Source organism: Bufo bufo, chromosome 2, assembly GCF_905171765.1.
Source record: "Bufo bufo chromosome 2, aBufBuf1.1, whole genome shotgun sequence".
Classification (NCBI taxonomy): Eukaryota; Metazoa; Chordata; class Amphibia; order Anura; family Bufonidae; genus Bufo; species Bufo bufo.
In genome coordinates, this window is record NC_053390.1 from 676,260,172 (window position 1) to 676,287,861 (window position 27,690).

General features: G+C 43.3%; 1 protein-coding gene across 1 annotated transcript in view; it reads left to right on the forward strand.

Moving 5' to 3' along the window:
• CPE (carboxypeptidase E) overlaps nucleotides 1-12,896 on the forward strand; it is a 91,321-nt gene extending 78,425 nt beyond the window's left edge. The window contains exons 6-9 of the mRNA XM_040418633.1: nucleotides 287-426; nucleotides 8,285-8,384; nucleotides 9,605-9,723; nucleotides 12,040-12,896. Coding sequence (XP_040274567.1) covers nucleotides 287-426; nucleotides 8,285-8,384; nucleotides 9,605-9,723; nucleotides 12,040-12,138 — 458 coding nt within the window. The 3' untranslated portion in view covers nucleotides 12,139-12,896. The remainder of the gene's footprint in view (nucleotides 1-286; nucleotides 427-8,284; nucleotides 8,385-9,604; nucleotides 9,724-12,039) is intronic.
• Nucleotides 12,897-27,690: the final 14,794 nt, after the last annotated feature.

Sequence of the window (27,690 nt, forward strand, 5' to 3'; positions counted from 1 at the left end):
ACAGTGCTACAACAGTGTTCCCATAATGGTATCAGAGTGCCATGAGTGACAGCCACAGAGCTGCCATACCACAGTGGCCTCCTGACTGTCAGCCACAATCCCTACCAATGAATACAAGCCACGTGCCCCCTCCCAGTGCCAAGGTCTGTCTCACTCACTGTGTATTTCTTTAATATGATGACTTTTATATGCCTTCCTCTAATAAAATGAAAAGCTACATAAACCTGCCCATCCATTTCTACAAGATATGCCTTGCCTGCTGGTAACCAGTGTGCTATGGTTCTAGGTATGCAGGACTTCAATTACCTGAGCAGTAATTGCTTTGAGATAACTGTGGAGCTGAGCTGTGACAAGTTTCCACCCGAGGAATTGCTGAAGAATTACTGGGAAGAAAACAAGGAATCCATGGTGAATTATATTAAGGAGGTAAAAGGTTTTCCTAGTTCACTGAAGCATTGCTTTACAGAGGACCTGTCATCTCTCCTGATATGCCTGTTAATAGCGTCATGCATTCCCCCTGTAATAACAATTCTGGAGCATCTATTCTTATGGCTCTATGTTGTACCATTCCTTTATTATTTCTACTAGAAGTTATGAATAAATTGCTAGAAGTCTGCAGTAAGGGTACAGAGGGGTGGTAACCAGTTAGGGGTGTGTACCTGCACAGTCTTACTCTATCCAATCAGTGCTGCCATTTTCGGACTGTGCAGGTACACACCCCCAACTGGTTACCGCCCCTCTCTACCCTTACTGCAGACTGCTAGCAATTCATTTATAACTTGTAGTAGAAATAATAAAGGAATGGCACAACATACAGACATAAGAATAGATGTTCCAGAATTGTTATTACATGGGGAATGCATGACGCTATTAACAGGCATGTCAGGATTGGTGACAGGTGCTCTTTAAGGTAGAAAGTAGAAACTAGTACAGGACATTTACTGAGTAGCTTCACATGATTTATAAGCTACATTCAGTGGACTTCCTGATCACTAAATATCTTCCTTCCTTTTTCTTGGTTGCGGTTTTCCTATAAAGCCCCTTTCCTAATATTCATTAGGGAATCAGCAGTCAGAAACTCGACTGAACAATTGCAACACTCCCCATCAAATCTGTTACTTAGGCCCCATTCACACAACCGTATCCATTTTGCGGTCTGCAAATCCCGTACCCCCAAAATACAGATTCTTTCTGTGTGCCGTCTGCATTTTTTTTTTTTACAGACCCATTGACTTCATTAAGTCCTCGGTCTGCATTTTCCAGACATATTCTATCTTTTAGCAGAACGGACATACAGATGTGGGAAGCACGCAGATGATCCATGTACATTCCGCATCTGTATGTATGTTCCGCAAAAAGAACATTTCCTCTACTTGGCTGCAAAATATCAACCATGGACCCGACAGTCAATGAGACCACAAAATATGTAGGTGCAACACGGACAGTATCACCTACTTATGCCCATAAACATATAAGGACCCTCATAAATATAAACCAACCCAAAAAATGAAAGTACTGGTCCAATGTTCAATTCACAGCTTTATTATTGCATAATACATATATCGAAAAAACTGATTGTAATATAACTAGAGAGAAAAAAGAGGGGAACGCCCCAATACAAAAAGCACCCTGGTAACACAGCCACCAAAATATATAATAAATTAGATGGGATGATACCAGTTCTAACATGTCTCATCTAGTGACCACTAAAGTTAGTGTCTGTTCATGTCTTGAAAAAATACCCTTTAAAACTGGACATGCACGTTAGATAAGTTGAGTGATCACTCATTAAAGGGATATTCTGGTTATTTCAAGGGATCCACAGGGGATCACCTGTACGCTGCAGGGCCCCCCAAATGAACAGAGTGGCAGGTCCGACATGCACACTACTATTCACCTCTATAGGACTGCCGGGGACGACTGTCTGCTGCCCTCTGGTGGTGGGTGGGGCAGGTACTGAGTCTGCAAAGATGGCTCTTGGCGTTGCTGTAGAGAAGGTTAGCGACTTTTTTTTACATTTAGTACTTGCAGTTTTTTTCTGTTGTTTTTGAAGCAGTATAGAGAGAACGCCTAGAAAATGCCATTCCCAGAGCATGCTGGCTTGGCTTCATGGGAAAGGTGCATGGTTTAAAATGTGGCCCATATTTTGGTGTACATTAAGCCAACAATTAGGTGGTGTAAACTTAGACTAGACAGTGTAGAGGTTCACCAAATTTATCATCCAGCATCATCCACTGTGATAAAACTGGTACCATTTAAAGGGGTATTCTAGGGTAATAGAAAATCTTTCCCACAGGCTGCAAGTGCTGAAAAAACAACTGAGGTAATACTAACTTCTCTAATCCCCCACTTCAGCCAATCGTTAATTTCTAACGATAATTTGTTTTCCCTTAGTCCTAACAGCAGCACAGATGGGGTTAACCACCCCCCGTGGACTGGTAGGACCGGCGGAATTTTTAATGAGCCCAAGTAATAAACCAATAAAACACTTAAAACTCCCCTATAAAGGAGGGAATCACCCCCAACCCACTGTGTTATAGCAAGAAAATAAATAGACTTACTAGGGTGGGATATTTGTGTGCTGCTGTTAGGACTAAGGAAAAACAAATTGTTAGAAATTAAGGATTCCCTTACGTCCCACCAGCAGCACAGATGGGGAGATAGCAAGAAGAACCCCTAGGAAGGGCCATCATGCCTGGCAGAACCAAGTATAGTCTCCCCAAAGGCTGAGTATTCAGCATCCAGTCTATAATGGGAGATGATTGTTGATTCAGAGCTCCAGGAGGCAGACTTGCAAATCATGTCGAGCGGAAGAAGACTTCTTTCGGCAAAAGAAGTAGCTACGGCCCTGGTAGAATGGGCCTTTACAAACCCTGGAGGGTCTAGAGATTGGGAAACAAAGGATTCCCTAATAGCCTCCCTAATCCAACGACTGATGGATAGCTTAGATGCCTTACGGCCTTTAAACTTACCGGCAAACAGGATTAGAAGATTTTCATCTCTCCTGAACTCCTTTGATCTATCCACATAGATCTGGAGGCATCTCGAGACATCCAGAGGATGTCTAACAGGTTCCTCGGAGGAGGTAGAAGGTGTAGAAAGAACCGGGAGGGATATCACCTGGTTGATATTCTGGAACGAAGGAACCTTAGGCCTAAAGTACGGGAGAAATCTTAGAAGGACCCGTTCTTGCAAAAAGATAGTATAGGGCTCGTGCGCTGAGAGAGCCTGAAGCTCAGAGACCCTCTTGGCCGAAGTCACTGCAAGGAGAAAAACAAGTTTCCAAGTGACGAACTTGAAATCTACCTCCTCCAAAGGCTTAAAGGGGGGAGATGCTAACCCCTTGAGAACTACTGCTAAATCCCATTGAGGAATGGGTCTCAGTACTATAGGCTTTAGTCTTTCAGCTCCCTTAAGGAACCGTTTGATGAGCGGGTCCTAAGAAAAAGACTTGTTGAGGCAAGCTGAAATGGCTGAATCTTGAACCCTCAAGGCCGTCTTGCAGGAACTGAAGGATGGTGGAGAGGGGCGGATCTGCAGACGCCACCTCCTTTGAGGTACACCGGGATGAGAATATCCTCATAATCTGTGAGTAGGCTCTCTTGGTAGAGTCCGCTCTTGAATGAGACAGCGTTCTCAGGACCGACTTTGAAAACCCTTCTATTCTGGGAAGGGACTGATCAACCTCCAGGCTTTCAGGCTGAACCTGTACAGATCTGAGCAGAGGTGAGTGTCCCACGACACCAAGGTCTGCTGAGGGGGGAGCCTCCAATATTGCCCTCGACTCATTTGGGTGAGCTGGGTAAACCAGGATCTCTTCGGCCAAAACGTAATGATGGCTATCACTGAGGCCTGATCTTGACGGATTTTCATCAATACCCTCGGAATCATGGAAAACGGAGGGAAGATGTAAGTCAGCCTGAACCTCCAGGATATTGACAGAGCATCTATCGCCAGGGGGTTGTCCTCCCTGTAAAGGGAGCAAAACCTCTCCACCTTGAACCTTGTTGTCATAAGATCCACCTCTGGCATCCCCCACTTGAGGACTATCTGCTTGAATATCTCCGGATGTAAAGACCACTCCACTGTTGGAAGACCGCGGCTCAGCCGATCCGCTATCATTGAGGTGAGCCTCGAATGTGGATCGCAGATAAGTGGGAAAGGTTCAACTCTGCCCAATCCAGAATCACCCCGATCTCTGATAGGAGGGGAAGTGATCTTGTGCCTCACTGCTTGTTGATGTAAAGTACCGCAGTCATATTGTCTGACTGGACTTTCACAGCTTTGCCCCGGATCTAAGGGGCGAAGTGAAGGACGGCTAGCCGGATAGCTCGAATCTTGCGGAGATTGAATGAGAGAAGCCGCTCCTGAGGAGACCAGGTTCTGTGAACTGGAGAGTCGTCTAGGTGAGCGCCCCAGCCTACTTGAGACACATCTGTTGTCAATATGATCCAGGTTGGCTGGGTCATAGACTTCCCGTCTAAAAGATGGAACCACCATCTGAGGGAATGCTGAGTTCGTCAAGAAAGGAAGCACAGAGAGTTCAGCCCAGCTGGGCTGCCATTCCATTTGGAGAGGACCTCTGACTGCAGCGGCCAGAGGTGCCATAGAGCCCAAGGGACTGCTTCCGTAGACGCTGACATGAGCCCCAACATCTTCATGAGAGTCCGAACTGGGACTCGCAGAGGCGCGGATAGAAATTCTGCCGTGTTCTATATTCGGGATCTTCTTTCTGGAGTCAACCGGAGAGACATCCTGACGGAGTCGATTATGAAGCCTAGATATCTTACTGAAGTCGACGGGCTCACGTTCGACTTCTGCCAGTTGATGATCCACCGTAGGCAGAATAGAAAGGAGATCGCTACATGAAGATGGTGGGTCAGGACCGCTAGGGAAGAGGCTTTTAAAAGCCAATCGTCGGATAAGGAATGATGGTCTTGAAGTCTTGAGCCGCCACCACAGAAACTACCACTTTGGTGAAAGTGTGAGGGGCAGAAGAAATGGCAAAAGAAAGGGCAACAAACTGAATGTGTCTGACTCCCGAAACCTGGACCGCAATTCTGAGATATCTCCTGGAAGCAGGATGAGGTCCAGGGTTGCCATCACGTCTCCAGGATTGAGAACGTGAACCACTGACCTGATGGTCTCCATACGAAACTTCACCTTCCTTTATATATCGATTGAAATATCTCAGATCGATAATCATCCGAAGATCCCCTGACGCCTTGGGAACCAGAAATACTGGTGAGTAGATCCCTAAGCCCCGTTCCCCTGCCGAGACCTCCTCCAGAGCCCCCTTGTGGATGTAGACCTGAATGTAATTCTCCGGAACCGACTGCTTTGCGGCCTGTAAAAGTTTGGTCCTGATGAACCTGTCTGGAGGAAGAGAAATAAAACTGATTAAATACCCCTCGGAGATGACATTCAGGACTGAGAGATCTGAAATCTCTCGGATCCAAATGACCTTGAAGTGGGAGAGACGACTCCCGACAGGAAGATGAGGTAGGGGAGTGGGAAAGTCTTCTGGCAGGACGGCAGAAGTAACGGGAGTCATCCAAGAGCCTCGAGGAGGTCTGTAGTTAGGAGGTGGATATTTTATCCTTGGCTCCTTCGCGAGAGCACCTCGAACCTCCCCAGTCCCTCCGGGCTCTTGACTGCTGGACAGACCTACCACCAGGGTTCTGTCTGCCCCGCCCTCGAAAGGACTGCTGGGGAAGACTCTTCCCCTTCTTATCCGACAGGCCTTCCATGATCTTATCTAGCTCCGAGCCGAACAAATGGTTGGGCTCAAAGGGAAGGCCGCTGACACCAGGGCCATTGATTTGGCAGCCAATTTCAGCTGCTGCTGCATGGTATCACACAGGAAATCCATCGCCACGTTGACATTCTTGAAAGCCGCCAGAATTCTCGTCCCGAGACACCTTCTGATCCACGTCCGTCTGGATCTGGTTTAGGCGAGACCGGAGGAACATAGAGACTTCTGTAGCAGCAATGGCCGTAGAAGCGGAAGCTGCAGCTGCCGTATAACTTCTGAGAGTGCACTCCGCTCTCCTGTCAAGGGGATCCTGCAGACTAGACCCGGACGATTCCACCAAGGGTATAGCCATCGGAAACATTGTTCTAAATCTCTTGGTTAGAACCGGACCTTTCTCGGGTTTCTTCCACTCTGTACGCATGACAGAGAGGAGGGTCACATCCGCTTTAAAGACCCGACCAGCAGGATCAGAGGGCTCCCCCGGGTCAACATCATGGTCCCTCGACCTGATGGACTTAAGTAACTTTTGCATCTTATCTGGAGGAAAGAAACACAAAGTAAGCTCCTCCTCATCCGAGGAGGAAGAACCTAAGGAGACCACGGAAGGTCTCTCTACCAGATCCGAGGACTCCATAGGGGTCTGAGCAGGAAGCCTCTCGTCCAGCAGGCTTACGACTCCTTTGATAGATCCATCTACATAGGTCTTCACCCATTGATACATATCCTGCATCGTAGGTTCACTAGAAGGTTGGACCCTCGGACGGCAGCTGTCGCGCCTAGAATAGGGACAGCTATCCTCTAAAAGAGCGCTACAATAGCAGTAGCAGGATAAATGTTTCCTCTTGGAACCCGCCTTTCTGCCATCCGAATCCCGCGGAGAAGACATCACTGCGGGAAAAAGAGACAAGTAAAACATTTGTAAATGACTTATAAATGTTTAAGGAGAAAGGTAAAGAAAAAGGCAGACCGTCGGAGGCTGAAAATGAGGATCCGAATAATAGGGCACCAATAAGTGGACGAACACCAACTTATAGGAACTCAGGGAGCTAGCTTGAGAAGCATGTGCAGCCAGTGACCGAACTGGTTCACAATGCTTCCTTAAATAGGGGAGGGGGTAGACCCAGAACAAAAACCCCACCCCCTGAGGCAAAGACAACAGAAAACTAAGTAAAATTTCCCAAACCACAAGAAAACACTGCAATGTAAAAATCCTATGCGAAAGCGCGTTGCAAGGAATCCCCAGAACTGACGTCAGAGCACTCTGACGTCACTTCCGGAAGATGGCGGCGCCCAGCGGTCGCGAGAAACCGGACCGAGGACGCCACCAAATACACAGCAGCAGAGCCAGCAGCAGGTAAGCTGCTGGCCAGGTTGTTTAACAAACAAACAAAGAGCAACAGCCTGCAGAAACGAAAAAAAGATCCCCCTTAGAAGAGAAAAAAAGGGGGGGATCACCGCCTTGTCCACCTGTCCGGGAGGACAGAAAAAAACACAGTGGGCTGGGGGTGATTCCCTCCTTTATAGGGGAGTTTTAAGTGTTTTATTGGTTTATTACTTGGGCTCATTAAAAATTTGGTCAGTCTACCAGTCCATGGGGGGTGGTTAACATTTACAGCCATTTCATGTCGGAAAAGAAGCAGTAAGTGGAGTGCAGTAGGGCCTGGCATCGGCAGAAAAGCTGGGTGGCCGAAAACACTGCCGTCAAAACGCTGTGGGTGAAAGCAGCCTAAAGATCTAATCAACACACGAGGTCATTTATCAAATCTGCTATGCCATTTTGTGGAGTAACACATTCGTGGTCAGATTTTGTGACATTTGGTCAGCCTCACCACTTTTATAAGTGGAGTAGGTCAGGATTTCAGTTTATAACACCTTTAAATCTCAATTATGATGTGCAACTTTTTAATAAGTCACTAAAAAGTTGCATCTCCATGCCAGGCAACCCCCTGATGTACTTTTACAAACTTTTGCCAAAGATATTATTACTGTGCACCATTTCATTAAAGGGGTTGGCCCATCTCATACATTGGGGGCATATCGCTCCTATCTTTAGAAAGGAGCCCGCTCATGTGTGGTCGCCCTCCATTCATTTCTATGGGAGTGCTGAAAATAGCAGCTCGCTTGGCTATTTTCGGAAGTTCCATTGAAATAATGCGAAGCACGCCGCGCAAACGCTGCTACCACTCCACTCATTTCTATGGGGCTGACGGAAATAGCTTGGCAGCTGTGCATGTGCGGTGCACCATCCAGCACTTTGCAGGCTCCCCAGAGGTGGAACCCACACCTATCAGACATTGGGGGCATATCCTATCGATGTGCCCCCAAAGTATGAGATGGGTTAACCCCTTTAATTTGGCGCAACCTCACAAAGCAGTGACAGACTTAAAACTGACACCAAAACCGCCACAAATTATATATTTTCATATGGAATCACAGAATCTTGTACACGTATTTAAGCTATGTATTGCATGGCCTATTATTAGAATGATGCTGTCATATCTGTAAGAAACATTATTGTTTGTTTTTTAGGTGCATCGTGGGGTGAAAGGATTTGTCAGAGATCATCAGGGAAATCCAATCGCTAACGCAACAATATCTGTAGATGGAATCAACCATGACATAACTTCAGGTGCGTCTTAGTAAATAATCTTTTTACAAGGTGCAATGCTACAGTTGCAAGAAAAAGTAAGTGAACCCTAATAAAATGTGCTGTGATTGTTATCTCAGTCATAATTACTGACATATGATCTTACCAAACAAATAACACTCAAACAATTGTAGTATGCATGTCTTGTATTGAGCACACATCCACAGAGCAAGGAGAAAAAGTAAGTGAACCCTTGAATTTAATAACATGAAGATCTCCCACCAAAAGCTTCCTGGAGCTGCAAATAAGAGAGTTAAGGAGGAACTTTGGACAATTCCTCCCTGCAGTGTGTTTCTGGGATGGCTTGCATGCACAGCCCTTCTCAGGTCAGCGTCTCATTAGGGTAAAGGTCAGAACTCTGACTTGGCCATTCAAGAACACACATTTTCTTTTTGAAACATTCTTTAGTTGATTTACTTTGGTTCTTTGTCTTATTGAATCACCTAGCATTTCTTCTGCTTAAGGATGTCTCAGTAATCGTAAGGCATCCAGGCCCCGAGGCAGCAAAGCAGGAGTACTTCCAGTAAGCCTCCATACAGGACTGGCCTCTTTAAGGAGAGCGAGTACCCTGCCTAAGCCGCACTCAGCCAGCCATACTGATGAGGGGCAAGTACCCCCAAACAGATATTTGGCTTTTCTATTTTCCCTTGTCATGTCCCATGGTTTGTTGGAAAATCGGATCTTGACTCATAGGGAGCCACTTCCAATAGGTGGCACTGGCGAGATGGTTCTCTTTTTTTGAGAGCCACCTCTTTGCATCTCTTTAACGACATTCAGCAACCTGCCTAAGCCTAAATACAGTAAATACATTAGAAAATGAAACAGGGTAAAAAAGAGTTAGTAAAAAACAATGACGATTTTTGGGGACTTTTTGTGAAAACGCCCAAACTGATGGGTATCATTAATGTATTTGAAAGGAAATGTGTCGCCAATTTTTTTTTCTGCCAGTTCTAATCAGATAGTAACACGTGCTTTTTTTTTTCTACAGAATAGACAAGTTCTAACAATCACCTATTGTGAATGGTGGATCCTGTCTTATCTATACACAGAGGTGATACCATTACAGGCAGGATTACAATGAGTTCACTGCAGTAGTTTATGTTAAACATAAAAAAGTGATTTAAACAGCAGGCCATTTTCTGATGACACATTCCACTGATGACTGATAGCCACTGATGACATTCTTTTTCTTTCAACCCCAGCTAAGGATGGTGATTACTGGAGGCTCCTTTCTCCTGGGAACTACAAAGTCACAGCCTCAGCTTCAGGGTACCTTGCCGTCACTAAGAAAGTAGCTGTTGCTTATACTCCTGCTACTAAGGTAAGTAGCCTGGAGAAACATTGCAGATATTATGTACTAACATTAGTTCTGTCCTTAGGCTGGATATGTCCAACCACTTGTTTTAAGCTGGAGCAGGACACAACTATTGTACAGGTGAAACTGGAAAAATGTGAATATCGTGCAAAGTTCATTTATTTCAGTAACGCAAGGTGAAACTAACATATGAGATAGACTCATTACATGCAAAGCGAGATATTTCAGCCTATGAAACCCTAAAGTCACAATTTTGAGGTACCCTTTGCTCAGGGGGTATGGATTCATTAGCTGACTAGAGTGTGACACTCTGAGCCTAGAATATTGAACCCTTTCACAATATTCTAATTTTAAGTTGCATTACTAAAATAGATGAACTTTTGCACGATATTCAAATTCTTTGAGTGTCACCTGTATGTGTCTCCAGCCTTTCTTCACCGGTCCTTCCACCATAGCCTAAAAGCACCAGTAAGAAAATGCTATGTGCTACATCCGATGTGCCAGATCAGTTCTGGCATTAGATTGCCTCTGCATTGGTGTATCACATCGGACGGAAACTACAATAGATGGGATGTGGGAACCCAGCCTTAGATATTCAGTATGTTTTTAGAATATGGTAAATATTATTTATGGTAAAAACCCCTTTAAGATGAAGAACTAAATAAATTATACTTATAGCGCAAAGTAATATCTGAAATGTGAAGACCACAAGCATATATTGTAAAAAATTTCCCATGGACCAGTCAAAACTAATGCAATATAACAAGATCTGCATTATGGCGACTGAAGCGCTTGAGCCTGAAAACCGAGAAAAGATTACAGTTACTTATACAGAAGGCAGGGCTGTTCTAGACGCCACTTTATTCAGATGTTAGGGGTGTTGAGAACCAGAAGCCCTTAGATCTGTGAAAATTTGGGGGCAGATTTACTAATTCTGTCTAATAGAGAGTATAACTGCATCTTTAGCTACATTTGTCCATTGTTACACCACCTTTTGGTTGTCTTCCTTTGAGCAAAATGTTACTTTAATTTTGGGGCACGTTGGCACAACTTAAGCCAGGCATGGCCAACCTGTGGCTCTCTAGCTGTTGTAAAACTACAATTCCCACCATGCCCTGCTGTAGGCTGATAGCTGTTGGCAGTCCAGGCATGCTGGGAGTTGTAGTTTTGCAACATCTGGAGAGCCTTAGGTTGGCCATCCCTGACTTAAGCCATGTCTTTTCCCTGCAAAGCTACACCCCTTGTCAGTTGAAGCGCAAAAAATATATAAAACATTATAAAAGTGGTGAAAAGCGTGTATAGCTGTTTTTGGCACAAAACTATCCTGAATTCTGGCACATTTCTCTTACTTAATTTCCCCCGTTGTTTTAGCTGTACGATTATGGTCTTTTTCTCAGTTTCAAAACATTACGTAAAGGGAAATTGTTCCTTATATTTTTTTACCTATTAAAACCAGATAGTAAAACATGCCTTTTTCTAATCTATTGTTATTTTCTGATTATAGATTTATATTAATTTTTTTTTCTCCACATGATTTTTGGGGCAGCTACCTCACCTGAGCTGCTGTTAACCTTTAGAGATATGCTTTACAGCACTCATATGGACCACAGGCACAGTGGACTGGAGGGGACTCATTAACTTCTATGGGGGAGTTTTCTAGACATCCTCTATGACTCATTCAGACGTTATTTTGAAGAGAGGGGGAGCAGACAGGCTGTGTCCATTACCACTTATCAATAGTGGATTCTGTCATTGTAAGCCTGCCTGTGATGATAATGAGATGACTGCTGAAACGTGATTTGAGCAGAAATTCTTAAAGGAGTTGTCCGATCTTTTCTATTGATGAACCTATCCTCAAGTCATCAATATCAGATTGGCTGGTGGGGGCGACTCCCAACACCCCTGCTGATCAGCTGCGCTCGCCTTCTCTTCTCTGTTTACCTGCTCGCCGTCGCAACGGCGATCAGTGTAATTGCAACTATGGCGTCCCTATTCACTTCAATGGGACGACTCCATTCTATTCACTTCAATGGGACGACTCCATCCTATTCACTTGAACAGACGAGTGCCGTCTCATGAAAAATTAAAAAGAGCTTTACCAAATCACCATTGTGATTTATTCAATACGTCGGTCATTTTCTGATGACACACTTCCTCTAATGAGGATGATGGGATGCACACTTCTGCAGGCCCGCTTTTCTATATTTACTATTTTATTATAATTTGTTTGTCCCGATTGAATGCTTAATCGAGTTCTGTGCATTTTTCTTATATCATGCCATCACTGTGTATTTACTCACATTCATTTTCCTATTAAAACAGATTGATTTTGATCTGGAATCATTATCAGAGAGGAAGGAGGAAGAAAAAGAAGAGCTAATGGAATGGTGGAAGATGATGTCCCAAACTTTGAATTTTTGAAGACAAAGACTTACCACTCATATTAAATTAAATTATATGTTGACTTGGTATGCAGTAATGTGGACTATATATTCATAGGAACGGGTGTGTACAACAATGCATACCTATCCCTGCATGCATGTGCTATACACACGTTTCTATAGATATTGGATAGTGTGTCATTTTGAACTTTCAGCCTCTTTACTTTGTTTCTGTGATAATCTGGATAGGGATCTGCACTCTTTGTAATTGCTAGGCTTTCAGCTAGGGTAACCGTAGAACGCGGCACAAAAAGTGCAACAGTTTTTAGTTTTTTACATAATGTTAAGAGTCAAGAGCGAAGCAGTGGAAGTTGAAATGCAATATTCTATGTTCAAGCCATGTGTTGTAGAGTACTTATTAGTTTACACAACAGTATATAGCACAGCTCTTGCCAAAAATATCTTGGCAGTATGTATCTTAGTGTGTTTCATGGAAGAGGATATACAATATTGGCATTATTTCATTTTCTTAAGCTTATAAGGTAATTTCTTCAGTAGACAACTGTGTTTTGCATATTGACGCTGCCTCCACAAATGAACATAATCATTTCAGACTACATTGATGATTAGCTTCCCAACGGTAACACACGAGTTAAAAAAACAAGCACATCTTAATATCATTAATTGCTTCTCTTAGGCTACTTTCACAATCACGTTTGGTGCGGATCCATCATGGATGTGCACAGACGGATCTGTTCAGATAATACAACCGCATGCATCCGTTCAGAACGGATCCGTTTGTATTACCTGTAACATAGCCAAAACAGATCCGTTTTGAACACCATTGAAAGTCAATGGAGGACGGATCCGTTTTCTATTGTGCCAGATTGTGTCTTAGAAAGCGGATCCGTCCCCATTGACTTACATTGTGTGTCAGAACGGATCCGTTTTGCTCCGTTTCAGCAGCGTTTTGGTGTCCACCTCCAAAGCGGAATGGAGACGGAACTGAGGCCAACTGATGCATTCTGTGCTGATCCTTTTCCATTCAGAATGCATTAGGGCAAAACTGATCTGTTTTGGACCGCTTGTGAGTCCGATGAACGGATCTCACAAACGGAAAGCAAAAACGCCAGTGTGAAAGTAGCCTTAGTCATTCCATTTTTGCTGGTCTCCATAGTAAGTTCATCTATTGCGTATTATTTTACACAGGGCAAGGTGATATCGCCAGTATCAAACACACTCACTAAGAGTTTTTTACTCTACTCAAAACACCCCTATTATCTATATGCGGTGGTCTGTTCCATAATAAGCAAGACATCTCTCCCTAACTGACTGTATGATGATGGAACAGACCACTGCACTAAAAGGGGGGTTTACCTACTCTAAGAAACTGTGATTTCAGTAACTTGACGATGGCAGTAAGTAGACACATTTTCCTTTAAATTGTTCCGTAACCAATGGTGGACTGGGGCAGATTTGACACACCTGAGGTAATAATAGTGAGCTTCTACAGGTGAAACTCGAAAAATTAGAATATCGGGCAAAAGTTCATTTATTTCAGTAATGCAATTTAAAAGGAGTTGCATTAATGCAGCTTAAAATTAGAATATTGTGAAAAGGTTCAATATTCTAGTGTCACACTCTAGTCAGCTATGTAATCCATATACCCCCTGAGCAAAGGGTACCTGAGATTGTGACTTTGGGGTTTTCATAAGCTATAAGTCATAATCATCCAAATTATAACAAATAAAGGCTTGAAATATCTCGCTTTGCATGTAACGAGTCCATCTCATATATTAGTTTCATCTTTTAAGTTGCATTACTGATATAAATGAACTTTGCACGATATTCAAATTTTTCGAGTTTCACCTGTATAACATGTGAATGTGCAGATTGAATTACATGGTTAATGCACGCATGTCAGGAACATCCCGAATATGTAATGCACCCCAGAAGCAAGTGATCTGAAAATAAAATTCATGGGTCATGGTGTAGATGGTCGTTATTGTATTAAATCCTAGGCCCAGGAGGCCCAACCCTGTCTCTATATCTACCTAAGGGGTCATGCACACGGCCATTACCCGGCCGTTCCCGTATTGCGGCCCGTAAACAGCGGGTCCTCAATATGGGGGCACCGGCCATGTGCACCCGCATCACATATGCGAACCCATTAACTTAAATGGGTCCACAATCCAGCAGGTGCTGTGCGGAACGGAGGCACGAAAGCACTACGGAGTGCTTCCGAGGGGTTTCTCTCCGTGCCTCCGCATCGCAAAAAAAAGAACATGTTCTATTTTTTGCGGTGCGGATAGATCACGGACCCATTCAAGTTGAATGGCTCTGGATAAGTGTGCGGAATCTGTACAGATGTTGCCCGTGCATTGGGCACAACGGCCATGTGCATGAGCCCTAAGGGCATACGGCAGGTCCGCAATACACGAGGCATCGGCCGTGTGCACCCCAGCATCACGGATGCAGACCCATTCACTTGAATGGGTCCGCAAATCCGGATATGCGGTGCGGAAGCACGGATCGGAACCCCACGGTAGCACTGTGGAGTGCTTCTGTGGTGTTTCTGGCCGTGCCTCTGCACCGCAAAAAAGTTGCGCATCCACTACTTTTTTGCGGTACGGATTGTGGACCCCATTCAAGTGAATGGATCCGCATGCGGCTGCCCCACGGTCGTTGCCTGTGCATTGCGGACCGCAATTTGCGTTCCGCATCACGGAACCATTATGTTGGTTGGCATGAGCCCTAATGCTGTGTAAATGGTGAGCTTACACCTGTTTGGTGCTGTTTCAAGGAGATTTTTATTTGCACGCAGTAGCGGTGCAGTACTGCCTCAACATGTGAACGAGGCCCTAGCGTAACACATAGACCAGTATCATTGGAAGACATTGCAGACTCTTCTGCAAGATTAATAAATACAGTAATTAGCATTAATCATGAGTGGCTTTAGTTGATGTTGCGTGTAATAAGTAAATGTGTATGTTTCCTTAATTTATTAAATGACTATTCATGGAAGTTGTATAGTAGTAATATTTTACTACAAAGTACATGTTAATATCGTCATTGCCTTTATCAAAGCACAAGGAAAAAGCATTGAACATCAATATGTTAAATGACTGATGCTCTGACCAGAAAGATTAATGAATAAAATATCCCAGTCTTAAGTGTAAACTGACAGATATTCTTGTGTACAGTAAATTAGGACATATTGGCTTCTAAGGCTCCTCATCTGCACATCGTCCTGTTCGTGTAGTTGTTTATTGCTCTCGGTGTATGTTTCTTCGTTATTGTATATATATATAAAATATCACTTTATTTCCAACCAATGTTTGCTCATTGTTAGCCACATTTAATTGCAACATTCCAGGTATAAATCAGATCTGTCCTATGGCTACTGGGTATTAACATATATTTCCACCTTAAAAGGGTTCTCCGGGAAAATTAAAATACTTAAATAGTAATTTATGATAAATATATTCCCAAATACCTTTCATTAGTTATAATGGCTCGATTTGTCTAGGGAACAATAATTAGGAGAAATAAAATGGCCGCTGTCCTATAAGTACACACAAAACCTGTCCTAATCACACAACAGGACAAGTTACTTCAGAACACTGAGCTAAAGAGCTGCCTCATCCTCCTCTCTGCTCTGCGTGTCAGTATACAGCTCATAAGATCTTCAGCTTAATCTCTGTAAGAATGGAGTTCATGAGGAGACATGAAGTACAGAGGGGAGGGTGTGGATAATGAGCAGCAGCTATTGTATGCAATATCCATTACCACAAACCACAGTCTGTTCTGTCCATCCTCTCTGTACTTCATGTCTCCTTATGAACTCCATTCCTACAGAGATTCAGCTGAAGATCTTATCATCTGTATTCAGCATCATAATCCCTGACAGGTAGAGCAGAGAGGAGGATGGAGAAGCTCTTTAGCTCAGTGATGTGAAGTAACTTTTCCTACTGTGGGATTAGGACAGATTTTGTGTACTAACAGGACGGCAGCCATTTTGTTTCCCCTGATGATTGCTCCCTAGACAACATAAGCCATTATAAATAATGAAAGGTATGTGGAAATATATTTATAATAGAGTAATATTTAAGTGTTTTCATTTTCTTAATTCCCGGAGAACCCCTTTAAGTATCTGCAATGGTTTTAAATGCGTCTGAACCACCTGTGGCTTTGGCCTCTTCTGTGGGGCTAATCCTCAAGCGGAAACCTGCTGTAATCTGTTAGGGTATCTGCACATGATGGATTCGTAAGCAGAAAATACACATGAAATCCGGACCACAGTTTTGGTAACGTTTCTATGTAGTTTCTGTTTCAGATTAGGTTGCGGATTTTCTGTTCATGTTAACAACCCCATGGACGTCTTTAGAGAAAACCACTGTATATAAAGTGCAGAATCGGACAAACAATTGACATGCTGTGGATTTCAAAATCCACACAACAGGTAATTTTCCAGATGGAAAAATCATGCAGAATATACATGAGATTTGTCAAATCTCATTTACTTTGCTGTCATTGTATTATGCTGCTGTTTTTTACTCCTGAAAATCCACGGGGAAAAGCAACACATAATCCACAACACAGGCAGGTAGCCTCAGTGTCCAAGCAGAAACAGCATCTTGACACGGTCTGGAAATGTGAGTACTGTAGGTATGGCAGCATGGACTTTGTGTGAACAAGCCTCCATAGTGATATGACACTATGACTTGTAAAAAAAAATTTAAATGACAAGCTTTAAAGAGACACTTGCGTAATATTTTTATTACATATTAGCAAAAAAATAAAGAAAAATGGCAGCACTCACAAAGCGTGGATGGAAATAAAATTACTTTATTCAACCATGTGGTCGCAATGTTTGAGCTCATCCATAGAGCCTTTCTTATATATATATATATATATATACACATACACAGGTGCATCTCAATAAATTAGAATATCATAGAATATAATCAAAGTGAAAGGGGTTATCCAATATCTAAAATATAACCCCCCCCCCCAATGCCGGGGCCCCTTGTATGGATTATACAGGGTGGGCCATTTATATGGATACACCTTAATAAAATGGGAATGGTTGGTGATATTAACTTCCTGTTTGTGGCACATTAATATATGTGAGGGGGGAAACTTTTCAAGATGGGTGGTGACTATGGCGGCCATTTTGAAGTCGGACATTTTTTTTTAATTTTTTTTTATTACCAATACAACAGTGAATATAATATAACAATAGTAGAATTAGTACATAAACCAATATAAACCACTTCAATATAAATACATAGCTATATAATATAACAATCATAGACATCCTTATACCACCACCCCCCCCCCACCCATTGGCTGTCGTTTCCCTCAATTCATTCAAATACAACAAACAATGAGTAATGTCAAGATATGTCTACGTGGCTCTGCGTGCAACTCTCCGATTCTTTCCGATATCCTCATAGATTTTAATTTGTTGAAAGTATAGATCCCACTCCCTTGAAGAGGGCTGGGAGACAGAGCCCCAGTACTTGACCAGTATAGCTTTCGCTACCATCAAACCTTTCATCCAAATCTGTCTAACCCGGGGAGAGACTTCCGTTTCTAAACCACAGTCTCCAAAAATCACTATCAAGATCCCGGGTTATAGTTCATTGTGGATTCCCTTTGTAGGGCGGAAAAAACCTCATCCCAATATTTTCTTAATTTAGTACAGCTCCATAACATGTGGACATAATTCGCATTAACATATCCACATTTAGGGCAGCAACAGTCCCGGTCCCTATTTTGCAGAAATTTCCCTTGGACCATAGGCGTGTAATACAGTCTATGAAGAATCTTAAATTGAATTAATCTATGCGCACTGGAAACCGATGCCCTTCTCACGTTCCTATAAATAGTGGGCCACTGTAAAGGGGAGCAATTCAGTTCTTGCTCCCATTTACCTGGGCTTTTAAAAGGTGTTACCGATACCAGTGCCATTCGGAATTTATCATATAATCTAGATATTTTCGCCTTCTCATACTTCTGGGCGTCACAATAGTCAAAAAATATATTCTCTCGTGGAAAAATACGACCCCTATTCTTAGCGGCCTCAAAAACATGTTTCAAACGTGCATACATAAATATCTCTAGTGGAGAACTATCATTAAAACCAAATTCCTGGAGTGTCTTAAAGCGACCCAAATGAAAAAGGTGAGACACCATATAGATGCCTTTTCGTGACCAATAACCAAAATCTGTAATCTTGGAGAATTCCTCCAGCGCCCCATTCCCCCACAAAGGGGTGAAAACAAACGGACCGGGGACTTTGAGAATCTCCTTCAGCCTGTTCCACACCCTCTGTAGTGAGAAAGGGACCAGTAAGGACTTCATCATTCCCATAGATCCAGATTCCAGATATGAAAAAATATTCTCTATTGGGGTGTCAATAACTATGTTCAAATACCGTGAAAGTAAACTCTCTTTCCAATAACAACATCGCTGAATCTGTGCACAGAAATAATAACCCTGAAAAAAAGGTAGTGACAACCCACCATCTACCTCCGAGAGCCATAGATATCTCTGCTTAATACGCACCCTCTTCCTTCCCCAAATTAGGTCATTGATCAAAGTTTCCAATCTATGGAAAAAGATATCATCAATCCAAATGGGGCAGGCACAAATCGGAAACAAAACTATAGGGAGAATAATCATCTTAATCAATGCAATTCGGTCTGTCTGTGCCAATGTCAGTTTCCGCCAAGCGCCAATTTTCGTCCTAACTTTATTCAGCACCGGGGCCAGATTAAGCTCATAGAACCTATCTATAGGGACCCCGATCTTAACCCCCAAATAATCCAAAGAGTCATTGGGGGCCAAGACGCGAACTCGATTCCCCACATCTACAGCTTCCCGGTTCAGCGGGAGGAGCGATGACTTTGTCCAGTTGATCATATAGCCTGATAATTTACCATAATCTTCAATTAACTGTATAACATACGGAAGGATTTTCCACCCCTGATCCAGAAACAAGATCACATCATCTGCATACAGGCTTATTTTATCGCTAACACCCACCACCCCGAAACCTGCTATACGATTCTCCAAACGAATCCGACAAGCCAAAGGTTCAATAAAAAGAGCGAAGAGGAGAGGAGAAAGGGGGCAACCCTGTCTCATCCCTCTCCGCATCGTAACTGGAGAAGATCTCATGCCATTGAAGTTAATATATGCAACTGGCTGTTCGTATAACATTTGGGTCATCTCCAAAAATACGTTCCCAAGGCCAAAACATGACATCGTAGCCCAGAGAAAAGGCCACTCCATCCTGTTAAACGCCTTTGCGGTGTCCAATGACAGGATGGAGTGGTCCGCACTGCCCCCAACTGACATTCAGATAGACCCTATAAATACTGGCCTGTATTTGCCGGCCCGGGATAAAGCCTGTTTGGTCAGGATGAACCAGGTCAGCTATAACCTTCTTCAAGCGGTTAGCCAGAATTTTTGCGAGAATCTTATAGTCCGTGTTTAATAGCGATATGGGTCTATATGACCCCACATCGCATGGATCCTTCTCCTTTTTCAAGACCAAGGTAATTACTGCCTCTCTAAATGATGGTGGTAAAGAGCCAAATGCACAAGATTCATTAAAAACTTGGAGAAGAATCGGCAAGAGGGATTTGGCGTGATACCTATAAATTTCAAACGGCAACCCATCTGGGCCAGGAGCTGAACTATACTTTAGGAACGGAAGAGTCGCCTGAAGTTCTTCCAATAGGATGGGGGATTCCAACATCTCTCTATCTTGAGTAGATAACTGAGGGAGCACCAATTGTTGTAGATATTGATCCATCTCAGTACGACTAATTATAGACTCAGATTTATAAAGGGTAGAATAGTATTTCACAAACTCCTCTCTAACCTCCTCTGCGGATCTCACCCCAATTCCCTGTGGGTTCCTAATTTCTTTTATAATGGAATCCTCTCTCTGATTAGCCACCAAACGAGCTAAAAACCTGCCCGTTTTACCGGATTCGCAGAAGCGATTCTGGCCTTGAAATAGAAGCTTATGTTGTGCTTTTTTATACAACAGTGTCTTAAGTTGCAAATTAGCCTCCTTTAATTGACCAATGAGTTGTTCCTCATGACAGTCAATCAATGCGGCACGCAAACTCCTAATTGAATCTGCCAGTTGTTTTTCCTTATGTCGTGATTCCATTCTAAATCTATGGATTTTAGTAAAGTAGAGTCCTCTAATATGGGCCTTCAGCGCATCCCACACATAATGAATATGAGTCGAGCCTACATTGAGGCCCCAAAATTCCTGTATGTCCTGATCTACACGGGATTGCTCCCCTATCACCTCAAACCAATGCGAGTTCAACTTAAAGCTTCTTCCTGTAATTGGAGCCTCCGCAAACGTAATCAGAACTGGGGAATGATCCGATATTCCATGGGGCTCATACCTCATTCTCAGGACGCGGCCACACAGATCCCGACTTGCAAAGGCCAGATCAATACGGGACATAGACCCGAATGACTGGCTAAAGCATGAAAAGATTTTTTTTCCCCCGTAGAGGTGGCGCCAGATATCCACCAGCGCCATCTCCTCACACACAGCAATCAAGGGGGACCCACTGTGCCCGCGTCCAGAAGACGACGAGAACCGATCCAGTTCAGGGTCAAGTACCGCATTAAAATCACCTGCCACTAATAAAGGACATTGATTTTTAGAAGCTATGTACTGGGCTAAATGGGAAATAACAGTTGGTTTAAATGGAGGAGGAATATAAATAAAGGCCAATATCGTCTCCTGACCTTTCCAATACCCATGCAGGAATACATATCTCCCTTCTTTATCAATAACGCTATCTAACGGTTGGAACTCCATCCCTTTGTGGATATAAACACTAACACCTCTTGCATAAGAGGAGAAACAAGAATGGTATTCCAGAGCGGCCCATTTCCTTTTCAATGTATAGATCCTATCTACTGTTGCGTGGGTCTCTAATAGTGCCACAATCGCAGGAAGATCAAATACAACCGCCCTTTTCACTCTGTCTCCCAAACCTCTTACATTCCAACATAAAATGTTACACGGCATGTCTTATAAGTAAAGGTATCCCCAATCTCATCGGAGAAGCACGCACAGCCACGACATAAAGAACGGCAGCCAATCCCTCCCTTAGCCCCACCCCCAAACCCCCCCCCTACCTGGTTGATAAGGCATTCCACAATACCCATCAACCTCTTTCCTTCCACCTAACCTCCCCCCCGGCACCTCCCCTCATTAACCTCCCTCCTCACCACCTCATTATGTAATGTCATAAACCCCTAGAATCCAGCCATTGCGTCACCTCCACCTGTGTGGAGAAGAAGCAGACAGAGTCATTGTATACCACTCTTAGTTTAGCCGGATATAACATTGCATATTTAATCTTAGCGGCAATCAGTCTTTTCTTCACCTCAAAAAAAGATCTTCTTTTAATTTGAGTCTCTCGGGAAAAATCAGGGAATATTGCTATCAGATTGCTGTCAAAGTATATTTCTGATACTTCTCTTTTGCGTCTAAGGACCCAATCCCGATCCCTTGAGCAAATAAATCTTGCTAATATGGCCCTGGGAGGGGCACCTGGTGGAGGTTTTTTAAAAGGGATTCTGTGGGCCCTTTCCACACAAAAGGAAGAAGCGCCGCAGTCTGGACCCAAACTTTCTAGCAACCATTTCTGGATAAATCCCACTAACCGCAGATTTTGTCGACGTGATCTATCCTCCAACTCTACCACCTTCCTTCTTAACCAATTCCGATCTTCATCTACTTCTTCTAATCTGTTCTTTAATGCGCCATTCTCTATATTAACTAAGTTAACTACAGTTTCCAATTCCCTCACCTTTGATCTTAGCTTCGTCATTTCGTCCCTTATTATACTAACATCCCCTTGTACTGCTGAGAGGGACGAAGCCAACTCTGTAACTGAGGTACTAGTAGCGTTAACAACTCCCAGAATATCCTGCAATTTAATGTTAATGCTCTCGAAGCCTTCACTATGGGAAGAGCTAGACTTTGATGTGCCCTGTTCTAACCGGTCCGTATTATCTAAGCCTGTCTCAACCTGGGGCATAGATCTCTGTACTCCACCTCTAGTCTTGTGCGGGGGTGACTTCAAAAACTTATCTAATCGAGCCTGTGGGCTCCCCCCTGATCCACCTTTTGGAGAGGTCACACCACCTGATTTACGATATTTTGGCGGCATTTTTTTATGTGTGGGTCAATATATTGTGTCTATATACACAGTTCCCACACAGCAATATCTTATATATATATATATATATATATATATATATGCAGAAAGCACCACCAAACATTAATAATGGATACACATAGGGTTGAAATACAAATACCGGTTAAATATATGCCCCAAAGAGGAGAAAAAACACAGTCAGTGTAAAGACCAAAAAAAAACAGGATTAATGCGAACTAACTAATTGCCCCCCCCCCAATAATAGGGTATATACCAGCAGTTAAATATTGGCTATAAAGACATATATATATCGGCCATATGGACATAGATGAATCAGTCTCAATTAGATTAATAAATATACTGTGGTATGAGATCAAACAAAAAAGAGCCGGAGCAAAATATCCAAAATATCCAGAGGGCACAAATTCTTAGGATCAGTCTGCAGACACCAAAAATATAGATTCCCAGCCACACCGATGCAATAACGGAATGCCCCACAGAGACAGAAAATATCAGAGGGCCAGTCCATCCAAAGAAGAAGGAGGCAGGGTCCAGGGTGCTGGAGCAGAGAAGTAGCCTTTATGGGGTTAGCTGCTTGCCTGTACTTTATACAGAGAGAAAGGGTTCATCTGCATTTGCAACCTCAGTCTCCACTAAACATACAGATCCTGTAGCCCCAAAGCCGCAAACTGCCTAGCTCTCCAAACGGGGCCGAAGATGAAACAGCCGGTCAAGGGCACCACCCCGCTGCTGCCTCCCAACTGCCCCAGGGACCAGGACACTTGGCCCAAAGAACGCCCGCCAGCCAACTGGGACCACCTCAGCCGTAGAGGGACCAGCCCGTTTCACATAATGTTCCACCAGCTCCGGCACCCAGTGAGCCACAGGTCACACCGGATCACGCCAGAAAACAGGCTTCAGGTAACAGAACAAAGATTGGCTGTAGATCGGTATCAGTAGTAACCGTAGGCAACAGGCGGCAAAGGGAAAGTTAATACAGGAGCCCTTGAAGCATATAGCTCACAGGAGCCAGTGTAGCATATAGCATGTAGCTCACCCAACCCCTCCGAGGCAGCGGGACACCCTTCAGCTGGTCACCTCAGAAGCCGGCAATAGGCAGTGGGCCAGAGCGGTCAGCGTCCACAGGTTCGCAGCATGCAGCTAGCAGCAGGCAGCCGGGCAGAGTGAATCAGAGCACCATCTGAGCTTGATTAGCCAGGCCTGGCCAGGGGACGGCGTTCCTTGGAGAGCACATCAGTAAGCGAGGCAGGCGAGGTGCAAAGGGAGAGGAGAGAGCCGCCGGAGGAGGAGCGCGGTAGCCTACGTCATACCGCTACGGCGCTCGGGATTTACTCATTTTGAATCCAACTTTTATTTTCTCAATAGGAAGAGGGTCATGTGACACATCAAACTCATTGGGAATTTCACACGAAAAACAATGGTGTGCTTGGTTTTAATGTAACTTTATTCTTTCATGAGTTATTTAAAAGTTTCTCTTTGTTTACAGCCATTGACATGTCGCCGAGGTTAATACGTGAGGAGCGGATAGAAATTGTGTTTATGTCTGGTGTACGCAGTAACCGGGTCATTGCAGCAGATTTCAATGCAAGACACCCTACGAGACCACCCATCTCCCATGCTACAGTTAGCAAACTGCTTGCTAAGTTTCGTGAAACTGGTTCAGTGCTGGATTTGCCAAAATGTGGACGCATGAAATCTGTCTCTAATGAAGAAACATCAGTGCCTGTCCTAACTTCATTCAGCAAGAGCCCACAGCGTAGCACTCGCCGCATGTCACTGGAGAGTGGCATTAGTCGAACATCCCTTCGGCGGATATTAGCTACTCACAAATGGCACCCTTACAAACTCCAGCTACTGCAGCATCTCAACGAGGATGACCCAGATCGGCGCACTGAATTTGCAGAATGGGCAAAACAAAAATTGGAACAGGACCCTCAGTTTACGCAGAAGATTTTGTTCAATGATGAGGCAAACTTTTATGTGAATGGTGAAGTTAACAAACAAAACCACCGCTATTGGTCTGACACTAACCCACATTGGATAGATCCCTCCAAGACTGTTGGAACAAAAAAATTGATGGTATGGTGTGGTATATGGGGTACAAAGATAGTGGGGCCATTCTTCATCAATGGAAACCTCAAGGCCACTGATATGCGAAATTGCTACATGATGATGTGTTTCCCTCTTTATGCACTGAAGCTGGCACGTTCCCTGAGTTTTTCCAGCAAGATGGTGCACCACCACATTATGGGTGTCAGGTCCGAGCATTCCTAGATGAACAGTTTCCTGGAAAGTGGATTGGTCGTCGTGGGCCAGTTGAATGTCCCCCAAGGTCTCCTGATCTGACCCCCTTAGACTTTTATCTTTGGGGTCATCTGAAGGCAATTGTCTATGCTGTGAAGATACAAGATGTGCAGCACCTGAAACTACGGATACTGGAAGCCTGTGCTAGCATTTCTCCTGCGGTGTTGCTATCAGTGTGTGAAGAGTGGGAGAAGAGGGTTGCATTGACAATCCAACACAATGGGCAGCACATTGAACACATTTTATAAGTGGTCAGAAACTTGTAAATAACTCATGAAAGAATAAAGTTACTTTAAAACCAAGCACACCATTGTTTTTCTTGTAGAATTCCCAATAAGTTTGATGTGTCACATGACCATCTTCCTATTGAAAAAACAAAAGTTGGATTCAAAATGGCCGACTTCAAATGGCCGCCATGGTCACCACCCATCTTGAAAAGTTTCCCCCCCTCACATATACTAATGTGCCACAAACAGGAAGTTAATATCACCAACCATTTCCATTTTATTAAGGTGTATCCATATAAATGGCCCACCCTGCACTTACCTGCTCCCCAGTCACTACAGATCCCTGCATGGTTGCCGCTGTATCTCCCTGTGACTCTGGTCAAAACATCTGGGGATGGGGACTAGCCTTAAGGGGGCCTGTCCTCGTCGCGGCCTGCTATTGGCTGCTCCCCCCTGTCACTCAGATGTTTTGATCCGAGCGACGGGGAGATGCAGTGGTGGCCGTGCAGGGATCCAGAGCGACGCAGGTGCCAGGGAGCAGGTAAGTATAATCCATACAAGGGGCCCGGGCATTGGGGGGGAAGGGGGGGATAGTTTAGATATTGGATAACCCCTTTAATTTATTTCAGTAATTCAATTCAAAAAGTGAAACTCATGTTATATAGAATCATTACACACAGAGTGATATGTTTCAAGTCTTTATTTCTTTTAATGTTTATGATTATGGCTTACAGCTAATGAAAACCCAAAAGTCAGTATCTCAGAAAATTTGAATATTAAACAAGACCAATTAAAAAAAATATTTTAAATACTGAAAATTACTTACAGTATATGCACTCAATACTTGGTTGGGGCTCCTTTTGCCTGAATTACTGCATCAATGCAGCGTGACATGGAAGTGATCACCCTATGGCACTGCTGAGGTGTTATGGAATCCCATGTTGCTTTGATAGCAGCCTTCAGCTCGTCTGCATTGTTGTGTCTAGTGTCTCTCATCTTCCTCTTGACAATGCCCCATAGATTCCCTATGGGGTTTAGATCAGGAGAGTTTGCTGGCCAATCAAGCACAGTGATACCGTGGTTATTAAACCAAGTATTGGTACTTTTGGCAGTGTGGGCAGGTACTAAGTCCTGCTGGAAAATGAAATCAGCATCTCTATAAAGCTTGTGAGCAGAGGTAAACATGAAGTACTCTAAAATTTCCTGGTAGACGGATGGGATGAATTTGGACTTGATATAACACAGTGGACCAACACCAACAGACGACATGGCTCCTCAAACCATAACTGACTGTGGAAATTTCACTCTTCCTCCAGGATCTGGGACCTTGATTTTCAAATGAAAGCAAAATTTACTTTCATCTGAAAACAGGACTTTGGACCACTGAGCAACCGTTCAGTCCTTTTTCTCCTTAGCCCAGGTAGGACGTTTCTGGGTCATGAGTGGCCTAAAATAATGAAAGGTCCCTAACTCATTGAGTAATACAATGAAGGGAACGCATGGTGTCATGGTTCTGTTGATTGTATTGGATATGTATCAATAAAGTTATCTTACCTGGTGATAGGTGTCATCCACGAAGTCTAACGGCAGAATTGAAGCTAGTATCCTCATCTTCACTACCACTGGATGGCAGCTTAACGGATAAGGCGGGGCAGACCTATAAAAGAAGTAAACAAAAGATAAAATAGATGTTTCTTTATCCAACATATGGGATTTAAATAACGAATCTAAAGATTCGGATAAATCAAAAAAACTTTCTGTTTCTAAAGTTTATACCATTTCACCCCCTTTTACAGTTATGTCAGATGACTCAACCATAAAACAAGTACCCCAAAATGTATATGGTATATCTGATTCTTGCTGGAAAGAAGCCATGATCTGTCCTATTTCTCCCTTGGGTTACCACCTTCCCTTAAAATATGGAAAAGGGGATTTATTGACATCTATTCTTTACTTCCTTCTTCAAAAGATACTTCTAAGAACTATAAAAAAGAGTCAAAAGCTGATGATGAGACAAAAAACATAAATTTTTAACTGAATTCAGGCTTTTGCTACATATTCAGAAGTTCTGGGGAAAATCAACCCAAACTATGTAGTAACCTTTTCTATCATATGGATTCTATTCTAGAGGATTATTGCAATTTTGGCAGTAACGCATGGAATACTTATGATGAGATGTTCAGACAAAAATTGTCTGTTTACCCGCACATTCAGTGGCATACTAAGGACGTGGGACAACACACAATCTACAAAAAGAGACATCTGCTTTGCCTTTAATGAGAACCAATGCAAATGGGTAAACAATTGCAAATATCGACATGAATGCACTTTCTGCAATGATTCCCACCCAATTTTTAAATGTTACAAAAAGATGGCTCTTGCTGGAAATGCCACTACAAAGGATTCTCACAGAAAAAGTCACGACTCCAGTGAGTTTACCAAAATTAATCCCATAGCTAAGCTGCTATCCAGACAGACAGATAGCTGAACTCCTCTATTCTGAATTCTCAAAAGGTTTTTTCGTGCCAGAACACAAAGAAATTTGTTGTCAACGGGTTGAAAATTTTAAACTGTTAAGTTATATCCAAACATGGTAAGAGAAGAAAAAATGTATAAAGAAATTGAACTAGGCAGGGTATCTGGCCCTTTTTCGGCCCCCTCCTTTTATTAATTTCCGTCTGTCCCCAATTGGTTATAGTTCCAAAGAAAGAAAATAACTCTTTCCGATTAATTCACAATCTTTCCTATCTGAAAAAAAAAATCATTAAACGATGAGATTGACAAAAACACTGCCTCTGTGTCATATGCCTCATTTGACTGCTC